Source organism: Gossypium hirsutum, chromosome D09 (genome assembly GCF_007990345.1).
Source record: "Gossypium hirsutum isolate 1008001.06 chromosome D09, Gossypium_hirsutum_v2.1, whole genome shotgun sequence".
NCBI lineage: Eukaryota > Viridiplantae > Streptophyta > Magnoliopsida > Malvales > Malvaceae > Gossypium > Gossypium hirsutum.
This window is the reverse complement of record NC_053445.1, coordinates 8,308,831-8,330,111: the sequence shown is the minus strand read 5'-3', so window position 1 is coordinate 8,330,111 and position 21,281 is coordinate 8,308,831. Positions and strand designations below refer to the sequence as shown.

The 21,281-nt window shown below is 31.6% G+C and overlaps 2 protein-coding genes and 2 pseudogenes across 6 annotated transcripts; all 4 read right to left on the bottom strand.

The window, feature by feature from the left end:
- Positions 1–503: 503 nt before the first annotated feature.
- LOC107892762 (polygalacturonase-like) lies at positions 504–2,103 on the bottom strand (annotated as a pseudogene).
- Positions 2,104–7,097: 4,994 nt separating this feature from the next.
- On the bottom strand, positions 7,098–11,198 carry LOC107892283 (phosphatidylinositol 4-kinase alpha 2-like). Of its 5 annotated transcripts, XR_001682558.2 has the most exons (6): positions 10,694–11,194; positions 10,412–10,513; positions 10,041–10,213; positions 9,269–9,409; positions 7,640–7,720; positions 7,098–7,551 (listed from the first exon to the last, which is right to left on the bottom strand). XR_001682558.2 is itself a non-coding variant. In XM_016817316.2 (3 exons), the coding sequence occupies exons 1-3, from the start codon at positions 10,739–10,741 to the stop codon at positions 9,880–9,882; spliced, it is 294 nt and encodes a 97-aa protein (XP_016672805.1). In that variant the 5' UTR covers positions 10,742–11,198; the 3' UTR covers positions 9,416–9,879. The 5 variants fall into 5 exon arrangements, 1 of the variants encoding a protein (XP_016672805.1); XR_005918515.1 differs by having other exon boundaries at positions 7,098–7,720; positions 10,412–10,561; positions 10,694–11,198; XR_005918514.1 differs by having other exon boundaries at positions 7,098–7,720; positions 10,422–10,513; positions 10,694–11,192.
- Positions 11,199–13,661: 2,463 nt separating this feature from the next.
- Positions 13,662–15,328, bottom strand: LOC121220731 (polygalacturonase-like; annotated as a pseudogene).
- Positions 15,329–17,782: 2,454 nt separating this feature from the next.
- On the bottom strand, positions 17,783–19,410 carry LOC121221131 (polygalacturonase-like). Its single transcript, XM_041101667.1, has 4 exons — positions 19,236–19,410; positions 18,833–19,144; positions 18,196–18,711; positions 17,783–18,118 (listed from the first exon to the last, which is right to left on the bottom strand). The coding sequence occupies exons 1-4, from the start codon at positions 19,374–19,376 to the stop codon at positions 17,861–17,863; spliced, it is 1,227 nt and encodes a 408-aa protein (XP_040957601.1). The 5' UTR covers positions 19,377–19,410; the 3' UTR covers positions 17,783–17,860.
- Between the last annotated feature and the right edge of the window lie 1,871 nt (positions 19,411–21,281).

The window sequence follows — 21,281 nt, the reverse complement described above, 5'->3', positions numbered from 1 at the left end:
TATAAAATATTTTAACTCAATTTATTAGCTTTAATTTCATATAACATTCAATTTAGTACATATTCCTCCTTATTTAAATTTTTTTCACAATTACACTAAACTTTTACACTTTATTCAATTTAATCCTTAATATTAAAACAAGTCAATTTTCACAATTACCTCATATACCCATTTTTGCCGAACATTTAACCCTATATAAATAGCCCCTAAAATCTCAAATTTAATATTTTATTTTTCCTTAAAACTACTATGTTGGAAGATGGTTTTTATAAAAAAAATTATACTTAGATAAAGAAACCTTCAATAATTAATTCTATTTCAATATAGAAACTCAGAAATGGTTTTGTTATTAGTTTAAATGAACTAAATTTTATCACATTTTGGCTCTTTGTATTGATGTGTATATTAAAAGCATTCAATTCAAAGCAAAAGTTTAATAATGGCAAAGAATTAAAATGAAAAAGAACTGTTTTTATATAATATGAATAAATATATTAATTACAATTACATTAAATATATTAATTACAATTACAAAAGTTTATATAATATGAATAAATATATAACAAGGCTAGAACATGGAGTCGGGTTTAATTTGCCACTAGTTATAGGCTTGACATTCAAACATTGGGATGTTGCAGGTTCAGCTCCGGTGTGCTTAATATCAATGTCTGCAAGTTCCACATTTTGACATGGCAAAAAACCGCTACAAATAAACTTGACAGCTTCGAGAAGCGCAAATGTGCCACGGATGTTCTTGAAGCTAATGTTGCTTAGTTTAACTTTCGATTCTTCCTGCATCAGCACAACAATGATTCAATGATCAATTAAATATTGTCACTCTATTAGGATTTTGATAACAATGTACATACATTTATCTTGCATTTACTCCATGGGCAATATTTTTGATCAATTAGGATAGGGGAAGAGACATTATTCACGATAATAACCTCAAAATGTATATCTGATACTATCCCAGGAGATTCGCTTGGCCAAGTTTTGATTCGAGCTCCATTCGAAGTATTAGTGATGGTGCAGTTTGTGACTTTAACTCCCTCAACTGGCTCTTCATTTGGGAACTTTCCAAGACTACCGATACTTATACCATGTCCTGGTCCACAAGTTATATCTTTTATGTCCAGATTTTTAGTGCCATCTCCAACAGAAATACAATCATCACCAGTTTTAATGTCACATCCAATAATATTTACCCCGTCTGGTTTGCCCATGTGAATCCCATCTGTGTTTGGGCTATCTGCCGGTGCCTTTACCTTGAAACGTTCGAGGGTAATGTTTTTGCATTCAAAAACATTAACGTGGAATAGTTTACTGTCTTTGCTAGTTATATCTTGTATCAATGCGTTGGTCACAAAGTCAAACCTTATATTCTGTTTAATTTTGGAGTTAACGAAGTAACACACGAAAGAAAGATGTTAGTTATAATTATATTTTGATAATAACAGGAGGAAAGAGAATAAATAAATTTTTGCACGAGGGAAGAAAGCTGACAACGGGAAGTTTGACACGAAATGCACGATTGTGAGGATCTTTGTTCTTTTCAGAAGCAATGCTTCCCTGACAATCGAAAATTCCTCCGCCGAACATTTTGAAATTTTTAATACTATAGAATCTAACCCAATTAGGGTCTTTGAAAGCATTAGGATCATCCGGAGCCTATATAGTGCCCTCAACATTCATCTCAATAGGAGCCTTGCATGGACCTTCTAAGTTTACTTTTGATAATAAATATGTCCTTTTAGGAATCACAATTGTTGATGGGGTTACAGAGGCACATGCTTCTTTCCAAGCATCCAAAAATGGCTAAAATGAAATGAATAAAGACATCAGTTTGAAATATAATTTTTGTTCATATTTTCACCTTTGGGTGCAAAGTTAAGAGTAATTCAACTTGCCTTACTCAAATCCGTTTTCCCGTCAGCTTTTGCGCCAAACTTGGCAACAACATCAATAGCGCCTGATTGAACTTTAGAGGCTGAAATGAATAATAATAAAAGCACAAACATGGAAGGAACAATATTAAGGTGTGGTGCCATGTTTTTATTTGGTTTTGAAATTACACGAAGAATGGCTTTTCCTTTTGTTTTTTTCCAAATATATAGAAATTTTGAGAAAATTACAACCAATCAAATATATTACTATCTAATCAATGTGGAAAAGTCATATGGCCAAGCTTCAATATCTATGATTAGCTTGTTTCTTTAATATCAACTTAGCACGGTTAGATAGTTTTGTGGTTAATTTTTTCACAACTTTAATAATTTAAACTATGTGAAAGGATTTTATTATGGAAAGATTGAAAAGCATTATTTTACATTTTATCTTCAAAATAATATCTTAACTAGATGGTGGCGAATATAATTAAGTTCTGTTAAATTTATCAATGTTATTTCGAAAAGTATAATCCTAATTATTCAATAAAAATTGTTGATACGGTAATGTGGTTTGGTGTTTGACGAAGGTTCACACCATATTGTCGAAAGCGATTCTGGTGGTTTCTAGCACTCTTCTCAATCATTGTTTTCCTGGCCCTATAATACCTGGTCGAGCTAACATTCGCCCTGGACTTCAGCCTAAACTTCACCCACGTAACAATTATTAGTGAAACCTGATGGGCATTTGACTTCTCTTTCCAAATAGATTTTCTTTTATTTTTAATTTCCTCAACTTCTCTCAAGCATCTTGTAATTTCTTATCATCATCCCCATCTAACACGTATCGATTTTCACAAGGTATGACTTTTCATGACCAACCCCACCCCTTTCATTATCACCCTTGTATGAATTCTCACGTTCACCTTTACCCTCATCCTCACCCCTCATTCTAGAAGATACAAACTGACCATGAGATAAATGGATCGAATTAGTGCAAAAATATTGAACCTAAATAGATGATCGGCATTCTATGATAGTAACATGCATTTGACAAGGTAAATGGACAAAGCTTTACAAGCTTAGCTCTGGTAACATTATATATTGGGGAGATCGATCATGGTACTTTTAGTAGAGTGAGTCTACAACTAAATAAGTTCTAATTAAGATTTTATTTAAGCCCTAATTATTTATGTACGGTCGATCCCTCTGCTAGCTTAATATAACTCTAAGTAGATTGCATAAAAGAACTGATTGAATGTATGGATGAAAATGATTCATTAGAATTAGATGGAATGAAATACTTTTCCATGTAAATGCGATTTCATGAGAATGGAAAAGATGACACGGAATTAATTTAATTCCGTCGGTTTGTTATTTAATTCAATGAACAAATTAAATAAATAAGTCCAAAGTGAGGATTAAATTAAGTAGTTAACGTAGTTATATTTTGTTCAGATAATTAAATTAATTTGCATGTAAATTCTAGTATGGAAAAGCTTTCCTGATTCTAAGAAAAATTGAATGGGGTTTTGTAAATTAAGTAGTGGAAATAATTTAATTTAATGAAATAATTAATTTCAAAAAACTTAATTCATGGAAGAATATATGCTATTGGGTTAGATAATCATATGGTATTGATTTCTTATTTAAGTTAAGAGAGGTAAGCTCCTATAATTAAACTGGAGAACAAACCACTAAGGTAAGTGTGCTTCCGCACACAAAGAGAATTATCTCTTGGAGTCGCTGGCCATGGGGTTAAAAATGTCCTAGTTGGACTTTAGTTCTTCTATATTATTTATTTATGTACATCAGATACAAATATAACTCTTGCATATGTTTCTTTATCAATACCCAATTTAAGTAAAAAAACGAAGGAAAATTTGTAGAAATTTATTGAAATATTAGTTAGATTCTATTTTCTTTCAACTCAAATCAATTCTATCGTTTTAGACTTTGTAATTTAGATTTTTAAGATTATAATGACATTCTTCTAAAGAGAATAATTGAATTATAGGAGTTGTTTTCGATTGGGTGGAACACAAAGAGGTAGTTGACATACCTCCTTGATTAGTCTCGGTTTACGTCTTCTTTTCAGTTTTGGATAGGACGCAAAGAGCTAGATGCATAGCTCCTTGAGAAGTCTCGATTCACGTCTTGTACTTTACTTTTTCAGTTACATCCCACTTTCCAAGCACCTGAGTGTTCAAGAATAGGGAAGAAAATCGTTCAGTAGAAAGGTTGAAGACATTGGACTACTATTCGAATTGATCAAGACAATGAAGGCATCTCCCAAACTTTCCTTGCGACCTGGACATCCCCTAAGCCTTGGACCATAACGATTTAATTTGATCAAATTTATTACTTTAGAAGTCACGATAAATGCCCATTTTACTATAGAAATTAAAACTCTAATGTTCCTACCCTAGCTACTTTTCTAAATGCATTTCCAACATGAACCCTGAATTAGAAAAGAAACCATGAAAGAAAAAGTTTCAAGCCAAACACACAAAAATAAGAAAAATAGACTAACCTTTGAGAATCTAAAAGAAAAAACTACAAATCAAATCAACAAATTTAGGGATCTTTAAGTGATAATCGCAAGATACCCAAACACTACACTTAATCTCGATGTAAATATCGCTCCTTTCTAAAAATCTTTATACAGTTCCACAAAATTTTCTCTCATTCTCCTTTTTGGGGTTCAATTTTTTTATATGTAATAAGTAAACATAAAATGGTGTCACGTCATTATGGAATAATGTGGTTAATGAGTCCCCAATAGATTCGAACATTCCAAAAGAAAGACGTTGTACAAGTTTGTCGAAGAAGCTTGGGAGATTAGAAAAGCGCTAGTTTTGGCTGTGGACTGTAAAGACCTAGTAATTATTACTGACCTATTCCATTTAGAAATTAGAGATCATTCTTGATTGTGTTGGAAACATTCGTTTAGAAAATGATTTTTTTGAACAACAAAAAAATTAAAAATTTCTAAACCAAAGCAGTTGCCATATTTATAGGGGCAAACCCTTTCATGAAAATCATACTTGTGCTCTGGATTAGGCGGCCTAAGTTGTTTCTCAATATTCTACCCACACGATCTTCTCAACTATTCAAAAACCTCGGCTAGTTAAAGGGTAGGCTCTAATCCATGAACGGACGAAAGCTATGCAAACTTTCTATTGATGTTGGAGTGGCGAATATTGATGTCCCTTTACAGGCCAAAAACTAAAAAAGTAAACATTCATATTTAGAATTTTTTTTGAATTAAATCTCAATAAAGTTTTACGATGTCGATGCTTCACATCGTGTGTGGTGGACCTAGCCTATGCTCTCTATTTATAGAAAAATCGCCAGAGTGTTGGTCGAACAACAAGAAGAAAAAATATAATAACATTTTAATTGAGAATACACATAATTCTCTAGTAGGAATATGTATGGACTTCAACACCCTCTCTTTAGAGATAGGGTTGTCGCCCATCTTACGTGAGCTGGGTCATCGGGTCTATCCCATGTATTTGGTGTAATTATATGTGTCATTTAGTAATTTAATCGACGCATATAATTTAACCAACCAAATAAAAAATTTTCTATTTCCCAAAATATTAATAATTTAATTAATTAATTGAAATAAATTTTACTAATTCACACAATTAAATTATTTTCCAAACCTAGTTCTAATTCTGTTAAATTCATGACATATTTACCACACTAGAATCTATGAGTAAATGAATCTAATTATTTTGTTCAACCAGATTGCGTTAATTAATTAATTTAATTTTTACTTCAAACATCGGTTCAGTGATTACTATTAATTAAATAATAATTCGAATAAATTAATTTAGTCTTTAAGTCATCTCTCTTTTATAACGAGAAATTCTATTCACTACGGATAGTGATACATTCGATCCTTTTCTGTAATTCATCAACTTTATTTATTCAGCTCATCAATTCAAATGCAAACCATCAAGGTTGTATAGAGCTAATAGAGGGGCCCACTGGATATATAATTAGGGCTCAAATAGTTTGTACTTAAGTGCCATGACCGACCTCTTCTTATTATAACTCATTATGAAAACAACTCACCAAGTGCTCGTCCAAAGAATTTTTCGTATGTGCTATAGCCTCAAAGGATATCCCCAATCCCTTTCATTTATAACCGTTCACCCAAAATGATAGTATCATATCTCATGGTAAACATCACATCTTCTTTCATGAAAAATGTTACGTCAACAGAAAAAGAAACAAACCAATGCACAAATATAATCATATGTTTAAGCACACAAATAATACAGGAATATGTTGTTCAAAAAATTTGGATGACGAACTTTCATTTTAATTAAAATCTCAAATTTAATATTTTATTTTTCCTTAAAATTGCTATGTTGGAAGATGGTTTTTATAAAAAATTATACGTAGATAAAGAAAATTTCAATAATTAATTCTAATTCAATATAGAAACTCAGTGGTGGTTTTGTTATTAGTTTAAATTAACTAAATTTTATCACATTTCGGCTCTTTGTATTGATGTGTGTATTAAAAGCATTGAATTCATGGCAAAACACTACACCAAAACAGGCTTTTAGCAGCGCTTTTTAGCACCGCTAATACTTTTAGTGGCGCTTTGAGAAGCGTCACAAAAAACGCTGCTAATGACAGCGTCACTAACTTTAACGGCGTTTTTAAAAATAAACGCCGCTAAAGACCAAGACCTTTAGAGGCACTTTTACAACAAACGCCGTTAAAGACCAATACCTTTAGCGGCGCTTTTCCCACAAACGCCGCTAAAGACCAAGACCTCTAGCGGCGCTTTTCCAACAAACGCCGCTAAAGACCATGACCTTTAGCGGCACTTTTTCCTGCAAACGCCGCTAAAAAAGCATTACCTTTAGCGACGCTTTTAGCTCAAACCCGCTAAGAATAAACCTTTACCGACGCTTCTCGCAAAAATGCTGCTAAAAACATAACCTTTAAAAAATATATATTTAATCAAATAATATTTATTTTTATGATAAATATTTTATTTTATTTTATTTTTTAAATTTGAATTTTAAATATACTTTTAAGGATAAAAAATATTATTTAAATTAAATTTTCTATGAAAATTTTAACTTTAAAATTAAATATAAAAATTAATGAATTTAGTTTTAGAATTTAAAATAATAAATTAATAACACAATTAAAATCCAAAAGTTAGAATGCAAGTTATTGTAAATATTAAAGTAAAAATTAAAAATTAGAATCAAAACTAAAATAGATAATACATATGAGCAACAGACTGACTAGTTGAACAAGCCTATGATTATACACATTACAAGATAATAAAAAATACAATGCATTTTCTTAATTAAGTAAATCTTGATAATAAAAGATATAATACAATTTACATGACTCAATAATTTACAGTTTAATAAAAGATATAATCAAGCAAATATGAAATCCAAATCCAAAATAAACGCCTATTTACATCTCTAACTACCATGCATTACTTCTTTACATGACTCAACAATTTACAGTTTAACGGAATCGAATTTCTCACCCACTACACCACCTTTTTGTTTTTGGAACTGAATGTAACGCAAGGTGCTGGCAAGGAAAGCATCCGCCACACTATCAGGGTTTGTGGAATCACTTTGCATCTCAGTATTATTTAATTCTATCAGTCCTATGATCAATAAGCATTCATGAAATCCCACACAAATTAGAAAGGCATAACAGACTTCAACAATAGCTAATTTGAGTAGTACAATTACCGCAATTTCTTCTTCATATAATACAAATGCTTGTGTGAAAAATTCATACGCAACATGCTCAATATCACAGCCATTAGCTGCCTGATAGTCAAGAAACAGAACAAGAACAAAATACAGGTTAAAAAGTTAAACATAAAATTCAAGCCTCTCTTCATCAAAAAGGAATATAACCAAAGACAAAGCCTGCAATACTGTTCAGTATGCATATATTGCTAATATCATAATGATAATATGCCATTCATTAAACTTAAAAGTCATAATGATAATATGCTATTAGAGTGTCTTTTGCATAATGTGATATAAGTTATTAGATTGTAGTATAAAAAGAAAATCAATATTATAAAAATAAAACATCTGATAACGTTTTAATTCCACTTGTGGAATTAAAATTTAATACTCACAATATATCAGATGCTAATTTATATTAACATATCAAAATATATAATTATAAAACAAAAATATAAGCACAATATATATATGACAATTAAGGATTGTTGAATTTTTAAAATTTAGAATTAAATTAATATAACATATAAATATTAGAGGATTAAATTTGTTATTAGACTAATAAAAAAACTCACGACAACTTTTCAATCACTCACCTACAACTAATGAGAGAATATATTAAATATTTAATTTCAAAAAATTAAATAATTAAATAAAAATGAATAATTAAGCGACTAAAATAGAATAAATTATATAATTAAGTCACTGTTCTTATATTTTACCCTAATATAATAGTGAAGGGAGGCGTAATTATTTGGTTACGTGTCCCATGATTGTGTATATTTTAGAAAAATAATAATAATAAAATAATAAAAGGTACTTGTACTTGAAACGCAAGATACTGGTGGCTTCTACTCCAGCTAATATACTAATTAATTAATACCTATTCTTATAATATTCCATTTCTTAAATCTGTTCAATGACTGCATTTCACGTCCCCAACTTGTTATTCCCTTTTAGATATCTTCACATGCCTCTCACCTTTCTTCTAACTCTTTCTTTATTTTTTTTAAATATTTATTCAAATATCAATCAAAATTATAATATGTACTTTTTAAAAAAATATATACTATAAGGATACTCATTCAATTATAAAATTTTTAGATGTTTTCAAAATTTGATCTTTTTTGTTATTCTATTATTAAATAGTTAAATTTGTATTTTTTTTATATAAGAAAAAGAGGGAACTTATTAAGTAAAATATTCATTACAGTACCTAGGAATGATTATCCTTTAACAAGACACATGCACAAGTAACTTCACTAGTAAATCAAACCACATCATCATATTCGATTGTATAGTACATATTGGGGGAGCAAGGTGAAAATAGTAGTGGTATTCCCTAAATTCACTTAACAAAACCTTCTTAGAAAGTCATTCTCTGTTGTGATGGTGAAAGACCTAAGAGCTAGGACAGACAATTGCAAGAATGACAACAATAAGACAAACCAAAACCAAAAACAACTCAGCAGTGGGAGATTTATATTCCCTCAAAGGTCTTTTTCCTTGAAAATTTAGCTGTTATGTCAAAAAGAATTACACAATTCAATGGTTCCTTCACTAGTGTAACAGAATTAATGTAGAAGCAAAACAAGAGCTTAACAGATTAGAAGATAAGCTCACCTCAATAATACCTCTCTCTGGACCAGTTGGGAGAACACCATAGGGAAATAAATAGAGATTAAGTCCAACAGCTGTAAATATGTCTCTTAGAAGAGCTATCACTTGAAGAGCAAGAACATTTTGTTGACAATCATCTCCAACCTTGTATAAAAGTCAATTATAAAAAGATGGCAGCATGGCTTTATGTAAGAAATCAAGATAATGCATTTTACCCAGCAAAACAAGAAAGCTAAACAAGTTCAATTATACAACCTGGAACTGTATTAGGAACTTAAAATTGAATGACTAGAAATTTGTTACATAAATGCAACTGTAATCTCAAAAGGTGAGTTAGGGTGCTTTTATTCCAGCAGAAAGATCAATTTCTAAAATCCAAAACTCCCATAACATACTAAAAAGGAAACCCCCTTTCAGAGTTGGTTGGTGCTCATAGTATCCCTTGTCTTTTATAGGAGAAAAAAAGGGAGATGGCCCCATAATTGGTGCATAAATGTGCCAACATGGGCAGCCAAGCACATAAAGGGGGTTTCGAATTTTCCCAAAATTATTGGTACAAGATAGAATTTTGTGCTTATGTGTAAGCAATTCAACCCATAATGTGTCCTGTCCAATTAACGGACAAGTTTATTAGGAGCAGTTGGCAAATAAAGGTCATCTCCCTGCACTTGAATTTTCTCCAACTCCTTAAACCAATAGCATGCCACTCAACCAATTTAATTGCCAGAAAGAAATCAGACATGACATAAGTGTAATCATTAATAAAGGGAAATACCTCCTGATGCCAGCCCGGCGTTCCTCCTTTGGAAGAGGAAATAGGACACCAGAAATGGATGTAACTTTGTCAAAGAAATCAAATTCTCTTCGAAATACATCAAGGGCCTTCGGCGTGAAACCATCAATAATATGTTGTCGAACAATTGGTAACAGTTCTAGAAATGAACTATTCTGAAATGAGAGAATGTATACAAGTCACTGATCAGAGAATGGAAGACTACAGCTGTATGCTTTACAGCTTCAAAAGTTCAACAAATTAATGGCGTCAGAACAATCATGTTATGTTTAGCATTCAACATAAAATCCCATCAGAAAAAATATTTTTTTAAAGGAAAGACAGAAAAAGAAACTGGAACAGAGATCCTTCACCTTCTTCAACCTTTTTTTTTATCTCTTTATTTTAGCGAACAGCCTTACTCCCCTCTTCGTTTCCTTTATCTTTCAACTCCTCTTCCTCCGATTTCTTCTCATCTAGGGTTTCCGTCGCCACAAAAATCACCAGTAAAATTAAAGGAGTAGCTATGGTGAGTGAATTTAGTGCAGTGAAATGAAAAGGAAAAAAAACTGATGGGTTATTTCCATAATTTTTTCTTTCACTGAAAATAATCTCAAAAAAAAAATACTGAAAGCAATAGAAATAAAAAAGAACACCTCTTGAACAGGAGGAAGTGCGGCTCTTCTTAGTTTTTCTCTTGACATCTTCCCTTGATATCCTCTTTCACTTCTTGTTCTTCAATGGAAAGAAAGTACTGATTTTTCTTCTTCTTATTCAAAAAGATCTGATTTCTGTTTCCTTCTATTGATTTCTTATTCAATGGGAAGTTTCAGTCTCTCTTTCACCTCCTCTTCCTCCGGTTTCTTGTCATCTAGGCTTTCCGTCTCCATAGAAATCACCAGTAAAATTAAAAGGAAACTATATGTTTCCCTTGAAAGCCTAAATTAAAAGAAACCCTAACAGATTGAGAGAAAATGAGCAGCTATGGTGAGTGAATTCGGTGCAGTGAAATGAAAAGGAAAAAGAAATGTAATTGGTGTAGGTGTATTTACTTGGTGTTGCTGAAAATGGGAAATTTGGAGGCAAATTTTGAGATTAAAAGGGAAAAAGAATCAAGTAGAAACTTTTATTTGGGAGATGAGAAGAAGATGGAGTAATGAGCAGGTAACCAAAAAATTGAGCGGGATTTAGATTACCTTTTGCGGCGTTTTTTATAAAAATGCCGCTATTGCTTTTTACTTGTGACGTTTTAGATAAAAACGCCACAAAAAAAGATTTCATTTTGAACAAAACGAGGCCGTTTTATTAAGTAAAATTATTTTTTGCGGCGTTTATTATAAAAACGCCGCTATTGCTAATTTTTGCAGTGTTTTTTCAGAAAACGCCGCAAAAAATTATTTTTTAAACAAAATGACACCGTTTTGCTCTACTAAAAAAATTTTATTTTGTCTACTAAAAATTATTAGTTAAGTAATTTTATAAAACATTTTTTATTACTATTTTTTATAAATTGATTTTTTATAAAATAAAAAAATCAAGTACTCTCAAAATAAATATTTTTATTTTAATAAGAAAACAAATAATAAAATTACTGTAATTAATTATTAAGTTAGAATTATCCAATATAAGCAATTAATCTCTCACATATCAAATTTCTATTAAAGATTGAGTCTTTAATCATGATTTTAAATTATTCTTTTCCGATCTAATCTCCATTTTATTAGAGATATTTTTTCAAACTAAAATATAATTACTATTATTTTGCTAGATGTTCGATGTGGAATGATTTTAGTACTTATATTTCATTTTTATTTGTTATAATTTGGTCCTATCCAAAATAGATAGTTACCTATCCACATCAATATGTTACTTTTATTTATTTATTTATCAATTTTTTTAAAAATCTAATATTTAAATATATCAAATGGTTTCGATTAAATATTTTTTAAATATAAATGCATTAATTATTGATTGTATAAAATTTCATCATTTAACAAATCTCAAGTAAACCTTAAATCCTAAACCATTTAATATATATAAAGTTTATCGATTATCTCTTAAATAGATTAAACTATCATCATAATTTTAATATATCAAAATTAATATTATCTCTTTCACAATTATATAATAAATTATTTAATATATGAATTAAAAAATACTAATTAATCTAAACCCTAAACCTTATCCCCTAAACCATAAATCAGAAAACATAACCCTGAAACCCTAAACCCCTAACCCCTAAAATTTAAATCTCAACCCTTAAACAATAAACCATAAACCATAATACTATCTCTTTTACGATTATATAAATTAAAAAACAATTAGTCATGTACCAAGAACACTATAATCATTATTTTAATATATTAAATTATTTAATATATAAATTATTTATAAATAATTTAAACTATAATCATAATTTTAATATATCAATTTAATATTATCTCTTTTACAGTTATATAATAAATTATTTAATATATAAATTAAAAATCTAATTAATCTAAATCCTAAATCCTAAACCCCTAACTCTTAACCCTCAACCCTTACCCCTAACCCCTAAACCTTAAACCTCAACCCTTAATCTATAACCTTAAACCATAAACCATAACCCCTAAATCCTAAACCTTAAACCATAAACTGTAAACCATAACCCCTAAATCCATAATCCATAAACCTTAAACTCTAAACCATATACCCTAAACCAAAAACCTTAAACTATAGAGATAATTAATTCAATATTTTAAAATTAATATTCTCTTTTATGATTATATAAGAAAATTTTTAATACGTAAATTAAAAAACACTCAGTAATATTGTACAAACTTTAAAATTATTTTAAATAATAATATTTTAATATTTCCATTTTTAACAAATATTTTTCTATGTTTTTTATTTCAAATTATTTCTACGTGTCATTGTTTCAAATTTATCTATTTTTAACAAATATTTAATTAAAAGTAAATTGAATTTTAATTAATAAAAATAAACAAATTAAATAGTAATTAGACATATAAAACGTTTTTGCGGTGCTTTTACAAAAACGCCGCTAAAGGCTGAGCATTAGCGGCGCTTTTCCCAAAAACGCCGCTAAGGCCCTGAGCATTAACGGCGCTTCTCCAAAAACGGCGCTAAATCCCCTGAGCATTAGTGGCGCATTTCCAAAAACGCCGCTAAAGCCCTGAGCATTAGCGGCGCTTCTCCAAAAACGCTGCTAAATCCCTGAGCATTAGCGGCGCTTTTCCAAAAACGCCGCTAAAGCCCTGAGCATTAGCGACGCTACTCCAAAAACGCCATTAAAGCCCCTGAGCATTAGCGGCGCTTATCCAAAATCGCCGCTACAGCCCTGAGCATTAGCGGCGCTTCTCCAAAAACGCCGCTAAAGGCCTGAAAGGTCAAAAAACGATGCCGTTGGGTTTAGGTTTTTTACAGCGTTTTCCTTAAAGCGCCGCTAATCCCCGATCTTTAGCGGCTTTTTATATAAAGCACCGCTAATGCTCGATCTTTAACGGCGTTTTATATAAAGCGCCGCTAATGCTCGATTTTTAGCGGCGTTTTTTATTCAAACGCCACTAAAAATGCCGCTAAAAGCCTGTTTTGGTGTAGTGAAAGTTTAATAATGGAAAAGAATTAAAATGAAAAAGAACTCTTTTTATGTAATATGAATAAATATATTAATTACAATTGCATTGGATTTGTTGGTATGCTTTAAGCGGTGGCACTTAGGGCTTTTGGGACAGGGCTGGAACATGGAGTCGGGTTTAATTTGCCACTAGTTATAGGCTTGACATTCAAACATTGGGATGTTGCGGGTTCAGCTCCGGTGTGCTTAATATCAATGTCTGCAAGTTCCACATTTTGACATGGCGAAGAACCGCTGCAAATAAACTTGACAGCTTCTGGAAGCGCAGATGTGCCACGGATGTTCTTGAAGCTAATGTTGCTTAGTTTAACTTTCGATTCTTCCTGCATCAACACAACAATGATTCAATGATGAATTAAATATTGTTACTCTATTAGGATTTTGATAAGAATGTACATACATTTATCTTGCATTTACTCCATGGGCAATATTTTTGATCAATTAGGATAGGGGAAGAGACATTATTCACGATAATGTCCTCAAAATGTACATCTGATACTATCCTAGGCGATTCGCCTGGCCAAGTTTTGATTCGAGCTCCATTCGAAGTATTAGTGATGATGCAGTTTGTGACTTTAACTCCCTCAGCTGGCTCTTCATTTGGGTACTTTCCAAGACTACCGATACTTATACCATGTCCTGGTCAACAAGTTATATCTTTTATGTCCAAATTTTTAGTGCCATCTCCGATAGAAATACAATCATCACAAGTTTTAATGTTACATCCAATAATATTTACCCCGTTTGATTTGCCCATGTGAATCCCATCTGTGTTTGGGCTATCTGCCGGTGCCTCTACCTTGAAACGTTCGAGGGTAATGTTTTTGCATGCAAAAACATTAACGTGGAATAGTTTACTGTCTTTGCTAGTTATATCTTGTATCAATGCGTTGGTCACAAAGTCAAACCTTATATTCTGTTTAATTTTTGAGTTAACAAAGTAACACACGAAACAAGGATGTTAGTTATAATTATATTTTGATAATAATAAGAGGAAAGAGAATAAATAAATTTTGGCAAGAGGGAAGAATGCTGACAACGGGGAGTTTGACACGAAATGCACGATTGTGGGGATCTTTATTCTTCTCATAAGCAATGCTTCCTTGACCATCAAAAATTCCTCCGCCGGACATTTTGAAATTTTAAATACTATAGAATCTAACCCAATTAGGGTCCTTGAAAGCACGAGGATCAGCCGGAGCCTTCATAGTGCCCTGAACATTAATCTCAATAGGAGCCTTGCATGGACCTTCTAAGTTTACTTTTGATAATAAATATGTCCCTTTAGTTCTTCTATATTATTTATTTTACGTACATTGGATACAAATATAACTCTTGCATATGTTTCTTTATCAATACCCAATTTATGTAAAAAAAAACCAAGGACAATATATACTAAGAGAAAACTTTGTAGAAATTTATTGAAATATTAGTTAGATTCTATTTTCTTTCAACTCAAATCAATTCTATCGTTTTAGACTTTGTAATTTAGATTTTTAAGATTATAATGACATTCTTCTAAAGAGAATAATTGAATTATAGGAGTTGTTTTCGATTGGGTGGAACACAAAGAGGTAGTTGACATACCTCCTTGATTAGTCTCGGTTTACGTCTTCTTTTCAGTTTTGGATAGGACGCAAAGAGCTAGATGCATAGTTGCTTGAGAAGTCTCGATTCACGTCTTGTGCTTTACTTTTTCAGTTACATCCCACTTTCCAAGCACCTGAGTGTTCAAGAATAGGGAAGAAAATCGTTCAGTAGAAAGGTTGAAGACATTGGACTACTATTCGAATTGATCAAGACAATGAAGGCATCTCCCAAACTTTCCTTGCGACTTGGACATCCCCTAAGCCTTGGACCACAACGATTTAATTTGATCAAATTTATTACTTTAGATGTCACGATAAATGCCCATTTTACTATAGAAATTAAAACTCTAATGTTCCTACCCTAGCTACTTTTCTAAATGCATTTCCAACATGAACCCCGAATCAGAAAAAAAACCATGAAAAAAAAAGAGTTTAAAGCCAAACACACAAAAATAAGAAAAAGAGACTAACCTTTGAGAATCTAAAGGCAAAAACTACACATCACATCAACAAATTTAGGGATCTTTAAGTGATAATCGCAAGATACCCAAACACTACACTTAATCTCGATGTAAATATCGCACCTTTCTAAAAATCTTTATACAGTTCCACAAAATGTTCTCTCATTCTCCTTTTTGGGGTTCAATTTGTTTATATGAAATAATTAAACATAAAATGGCGTCACATCATTATCGAATAATGTGGTTAATGAGTCCCCAATAGATTCGAACATTCGAGAAGAAAGACGCTGTGCAAGTTTGTCGAAGAAGCTTGGTAGATTAGAAAAGCGCTAGTTTTGGCCGTAGACTATAAAGACCTAGTAATTATTACTGACCTATTCAATTCAGAAATTAGAGATCATTCTTGATTGTGTTGGAAACATTCGTTTAGAAAATGATTGTTTGGAACAACAAAAAAATTAAAAATTTCTCAACCCAAGCAGTTGTCATATTTATAGGGACAAACCCTTTTACCAAAATCATACTTGTGCTCTGGATTAGGCGGTCTAAGTTGTTTCTCAATATTCTACCAACACGATCTTCTCAACTATTCAAAAACCTCGGCTAGTTAAAGCGTAGGCTCTAATCCATGAACGGATGAAAGCTATGAAAACTTTCTATTGATGTTGGAGTGGCGAATATTGATGTCCCTTTATGGGCCAAAAACTTAAAAAGTAAACATTCATATTTTTAATTTTTTTTGAATTAAATCTCAAAAAAGTTTTACGATGTCGATGCTTCACATCGTGTGTGGTTGACCTAGCCTATGCTCTCTATTTAGAGAAAAATCGCACGAGTCTTGGTCGAACAAGAAGAAGAAAATATATAATAACATTTTAAAAGAGAATACACATAATTCTCTAGTAGGAATATGTATGGGCTTCAACACCCTCTCTTTAGAGATAGGGTTGTCGCCCATCTTACGTGAGATGGGGTCATCGGGTCTATCTCATGTATTTGGTGTAATTATATGTGTCATTTAGTAATTTAATCGACGCATATAATTTAACCAACCAAATAAAAAATTTTCTATTTCCCAAAATATTAATAATTTAATTTATTAATTGAAATAAATTTTACTAATTCCAACAATTAAATTATTTTCCAAACCTAGTTCTAATTCCGTTAAATTCATGACATATTTACCACACTAGAATCTATGAGTAAATGAATCTAATTATTTTGTTCAACCAGATTGCGTTAATTAATTAATTTAATTTTTACTTCAAACACCGGTTCAGTGATTACTATTAATTAAATAATAATTCGAATAAATTAATTTAGTCTTCAAGTCATCTCTCTTTTATAACGAGAAATTCCATTCACTACGGATAGTGATACATTCGATCCTTTTCTGTAATTCATCAATTTTATTTATTCACCTCATCAATTCAAATGCAAACCATCAAGGTTGTATAGAGCTAATAGAGGGCCCACTGGATATATAATTAGAGCTCAAATAGTTTGTACTTAAGTGCCATGACCGACCTCTTCTTATTATAACTCATTATGAAAACAACTCACCAAGTGCTCGTCCAATGAATTTTTCGTATGTGCTATAGCCTCATAGGATATCCCCAATCCCTTTCATTTATATCCGTTCACCCAAAATGATATTATCATATCTCATGGTAACCATCACATCTTCTTTCATGAAGAATGTTACGTCAACAGAAAAAGAAACAAACCAATGAACAAATATAATCATATGTCTAAGCACACAAATAATACAGGAATATGTTGTTCAAAAAATTTGGACGACGAACTTTCATTTTAATTAAAATCTCAAATTTAATATTTTATTTTTCCTTAAAACTGCTATGTTGGAAGACGGTTTTTATAAAAAATTATACGTAGATAAAGAAAATTTCAATCATTAATTCTAATTCAATATAGAAACTCAGTGATGGTTTTGTTATTGGGTTAAATTAACTAAATTTTATCACATTTCGGCTCTTTGTATTGATGTGTGTATTGAAAGCATTGAATTCATAGCAAAAGTTTAATAATGGAAAAGAATTAAAATGAAAAAGAACTGTTTTTATGTAATATGAATAAATATATTAATTACAATTGCACTGAATCTGTTGGTATGGTTTAAGCGGTGGCACTTAGGGTTTTTGGGACAGGGCTGGAACATGGAGTCGGGTTTAATTTGCCACTAGTTTTAGGCTTGACATTCAAACATTGGGATGTTGCGGGTTCAGGTCCGGTGTGCTTAATATCAATGTCTGCAAGTTCCACATTTTGACATGGCGAAGAACCGCTGCAAATAAACTTGACAGCTTCTGGAAGCGCAGATGTGCCACGGATGTTCTTGAAGCTAATGTTGCTTAGTTTAACTTTCGATTCTTCCTGCATCAACACAACAACGATTCAATGATGAATTAAATATTGTCACTCTATTAGGATTTTGATAAGAATGTACATACATTTATCTTGCATTTACTCCATGGGCAATATTTTTGATCAATTAGGATAGGGGAAGAGACATTATTCACGATAATATCCTCAAAATGTACATCTGATACTATCCCAGGAGATTCGCCTGGCCAAGTTTTGATTCGAGCTCCATTCGAAGTATTAGTAATGGTGCAGTTTGTGACTTTAACTCCCTCAACTGGCTCTTCATTTGGGTACTTTCCAAGACTACCGATACTTATACCATGTCCTGGTCCACAAGTTATATCTTTTATGTCCAAATTTTTAGTGCCATCTCCGATAGAAATACAATCATCACCAGTTTTAATCTCACATCCAATAATATTTACGCCGTCTGATTTGCCCATGTGAATCCCATCTGTGTTTGGGCTATCTGCCGGTGCCTCTACCGTGAAACGTTCGAGGGTAATGTTTTTGCATGCAAAAACATTAACGTGGAATAGTTTACTGTCTTTGCTAGTTATATCTTGTATCAATGCGTTGGTCACAAAGTCAAACCTTATATTCTGTTTAATTTTGGAGTTAACAAAGTAACACACGAAACAAAGATGTTAGTTATAATTATATTTTGATAATAATAAGAGGAAAGAGAATAAATAAATTTTGGCAAGAGGGAAGAAAGCTGACAACGGGGAGTTTGACACGAAATGCACGATTGTGGGGATCTTTATTCTTCTCATAAGCAATGCTTCCCTGACCATCGAAAATTCCTCCGCCGGACATTTTGAAATTTTCAATACTATAGAATCTAACCCAATTAGGGTCCTTGAAAGCACCAGGATCAGCCGGAGCCTTTATAGTGCCCTGAACATTAATCTCAATAGGAGCCTTGCATGGACCTTCTAAGTTTACTTTTGATAATAAATATGTCCCTTTAGGAATCACAACTGTTGATGGGGTTACAGAGGCACATGCTTCTTTCCAAGCATCCAAAAATGGCTAAAATGAAATGAATAAAGACATCAGTTTGAAATATAATTTCTTTCATATTTTCACCTTTGGGTACAAAGTTAAGAGCAATTCAACTTGCCTTACTCAGATCCGTTTTCCCGTCAGCTTTTGCGCCAAACTTGGCAACAACATCAATAGCGCCTGATTGAACTTTAGAGGCTGAAATGAATAATAATAAAAGCACAAACATGGAAGGAACAATATTAAGGTGTGGTGCCATGTTTTTATTTGGTTTTGAAATTACACGAAGAATGGCTTTTCCTTTTGTTTTTTTCCAAATATATAGAAATTTTGAGAAAATTACAACCAATCAAATATATTACTATTTAATCAATGTGGAAAAGTCATATGGCCAAGCTTCAATATCTATGATTAGCTTGTTTCTTAAATATCAACTTCGCACGGTTAGATAGTTTTGTGGTTAATTTTTTCACAACTTTAATAATTTAAACTATGTGAAAGGATTTTATTATGGAAAGATTGAAAAGCATTATTTTACATTTTATCTTCAAAATAATATCTTTACTAGATGGTGGCGAATATAATTATGTTCCGTTAAATTTATCAATGTTATTTCGAAAAGTATAATCCTAATTATTCAATAAAAATTGTTGATACAGTAATGTGGTTTGGTGGTTGACGAAGGTTCACACCATATTGCCGAAAGCAATTCTGGTGGTTTCTAGCACTCTTCTCAATCACTGTTTTCCTGGCCCTATAATACCTAGTCGAGCTAACGTTCGCCCTGGACTTCAGCCTAAACTTCACCCACGTAACAATTATTAGTGAAAACCTGATGGGCATTTGACTTCTCTTTCCAAATAGATTTACTTTTATCTTTTAATTTCCTCAACTTCTCTCAAGCATCTTGTAATTTCTTATCTTCATCCCCATCTAACACGTATCGAATTTCACAAGGTATGACTTTTCACCACCAACACCAACCCTTTCATTATCACCCTTGTATGAATCCTCACGTTCACCTTTACCCTCATCCTCACCCCTCATTCTAGAAGATACAAACCGACCATGAGATAAAATGGATCGAATTAGTGGGAAAATATTGAACCTAAATAGATGATCGGCATTCTATGATAGTAACATGCATTTGACAAGGTAAATGGACAAAGCTTTACAAGCTTAGCTTTCGTAACATTATATATTGGGGAGATCGATCACGGTACTTTTAGTAGATTGAGTCTACAACTAAATAAATTCTAATTAAGATTTTATTTAAGCCCTAATTATTTATGTACGATCGATCCCTCTGCTAGCTTAATATAACTCTAAGTAGATTGCATAATAAGAACTGATTGAATGTATGGATGCAAATGATATATTAGAATTAGATGGAATGAATTACTATTCCATGTAAATGCGATTTCATGAGAATGGAAAAGATGACCCGGAATTAATTTAATTCCGTCGGTTTGTTATTTAATTCAATGAATAAATTAAATAAATAAGTCCAAAGTGAGGATTAAATTAAGTAGTTAACGTAGTTATATTTTGTTCAGATAATTAAATTAATTTGCATGTAAATTCTAGTCTGGAAAAGCTTTCATGATTCTAACAAAAATTGAATGGGGTTTTGTAAATTAAGTAGTGGAAATAATTAAATTTAATGAAATATTTAATTTCAAAAAACTTAATTCATGGAAGAATATATGCTATTGGGTTAGATAATCATATGGTCTTGATTTCTTATTTAAGTCAAGAGAGGTAGGCTCGTATAATTAAACTGGAGAACAAACCACTAAGGTAAGTGTGCCTCCGCACACAAAGAGAATTATCTCTTGGAGTCGCTGGCCATGGGGTTAAAAATGTCCTAGTTGGACTTTAGTTCTTCTATATTATTTATTTTACGTACATCGGATACAAATATAACTCTTGCATATGTTTCTTTATCAATACCCAATTTATGTAAAAAAAAACCAAGGACAATATATACTAAGAGAAAACTTTGTAGAAATTTATTGAAATATTAGTTAGATTCTATTTTCTTTCAACTCAAATCAATTCTATCGTTTTAGACTTTGTAATTTAGATTTTTAAGATTATGATGACATTCTTCTAAAGAGAATAATTGAATTATAGGAGTTGTTTTCGATTAGGTGGAACACAA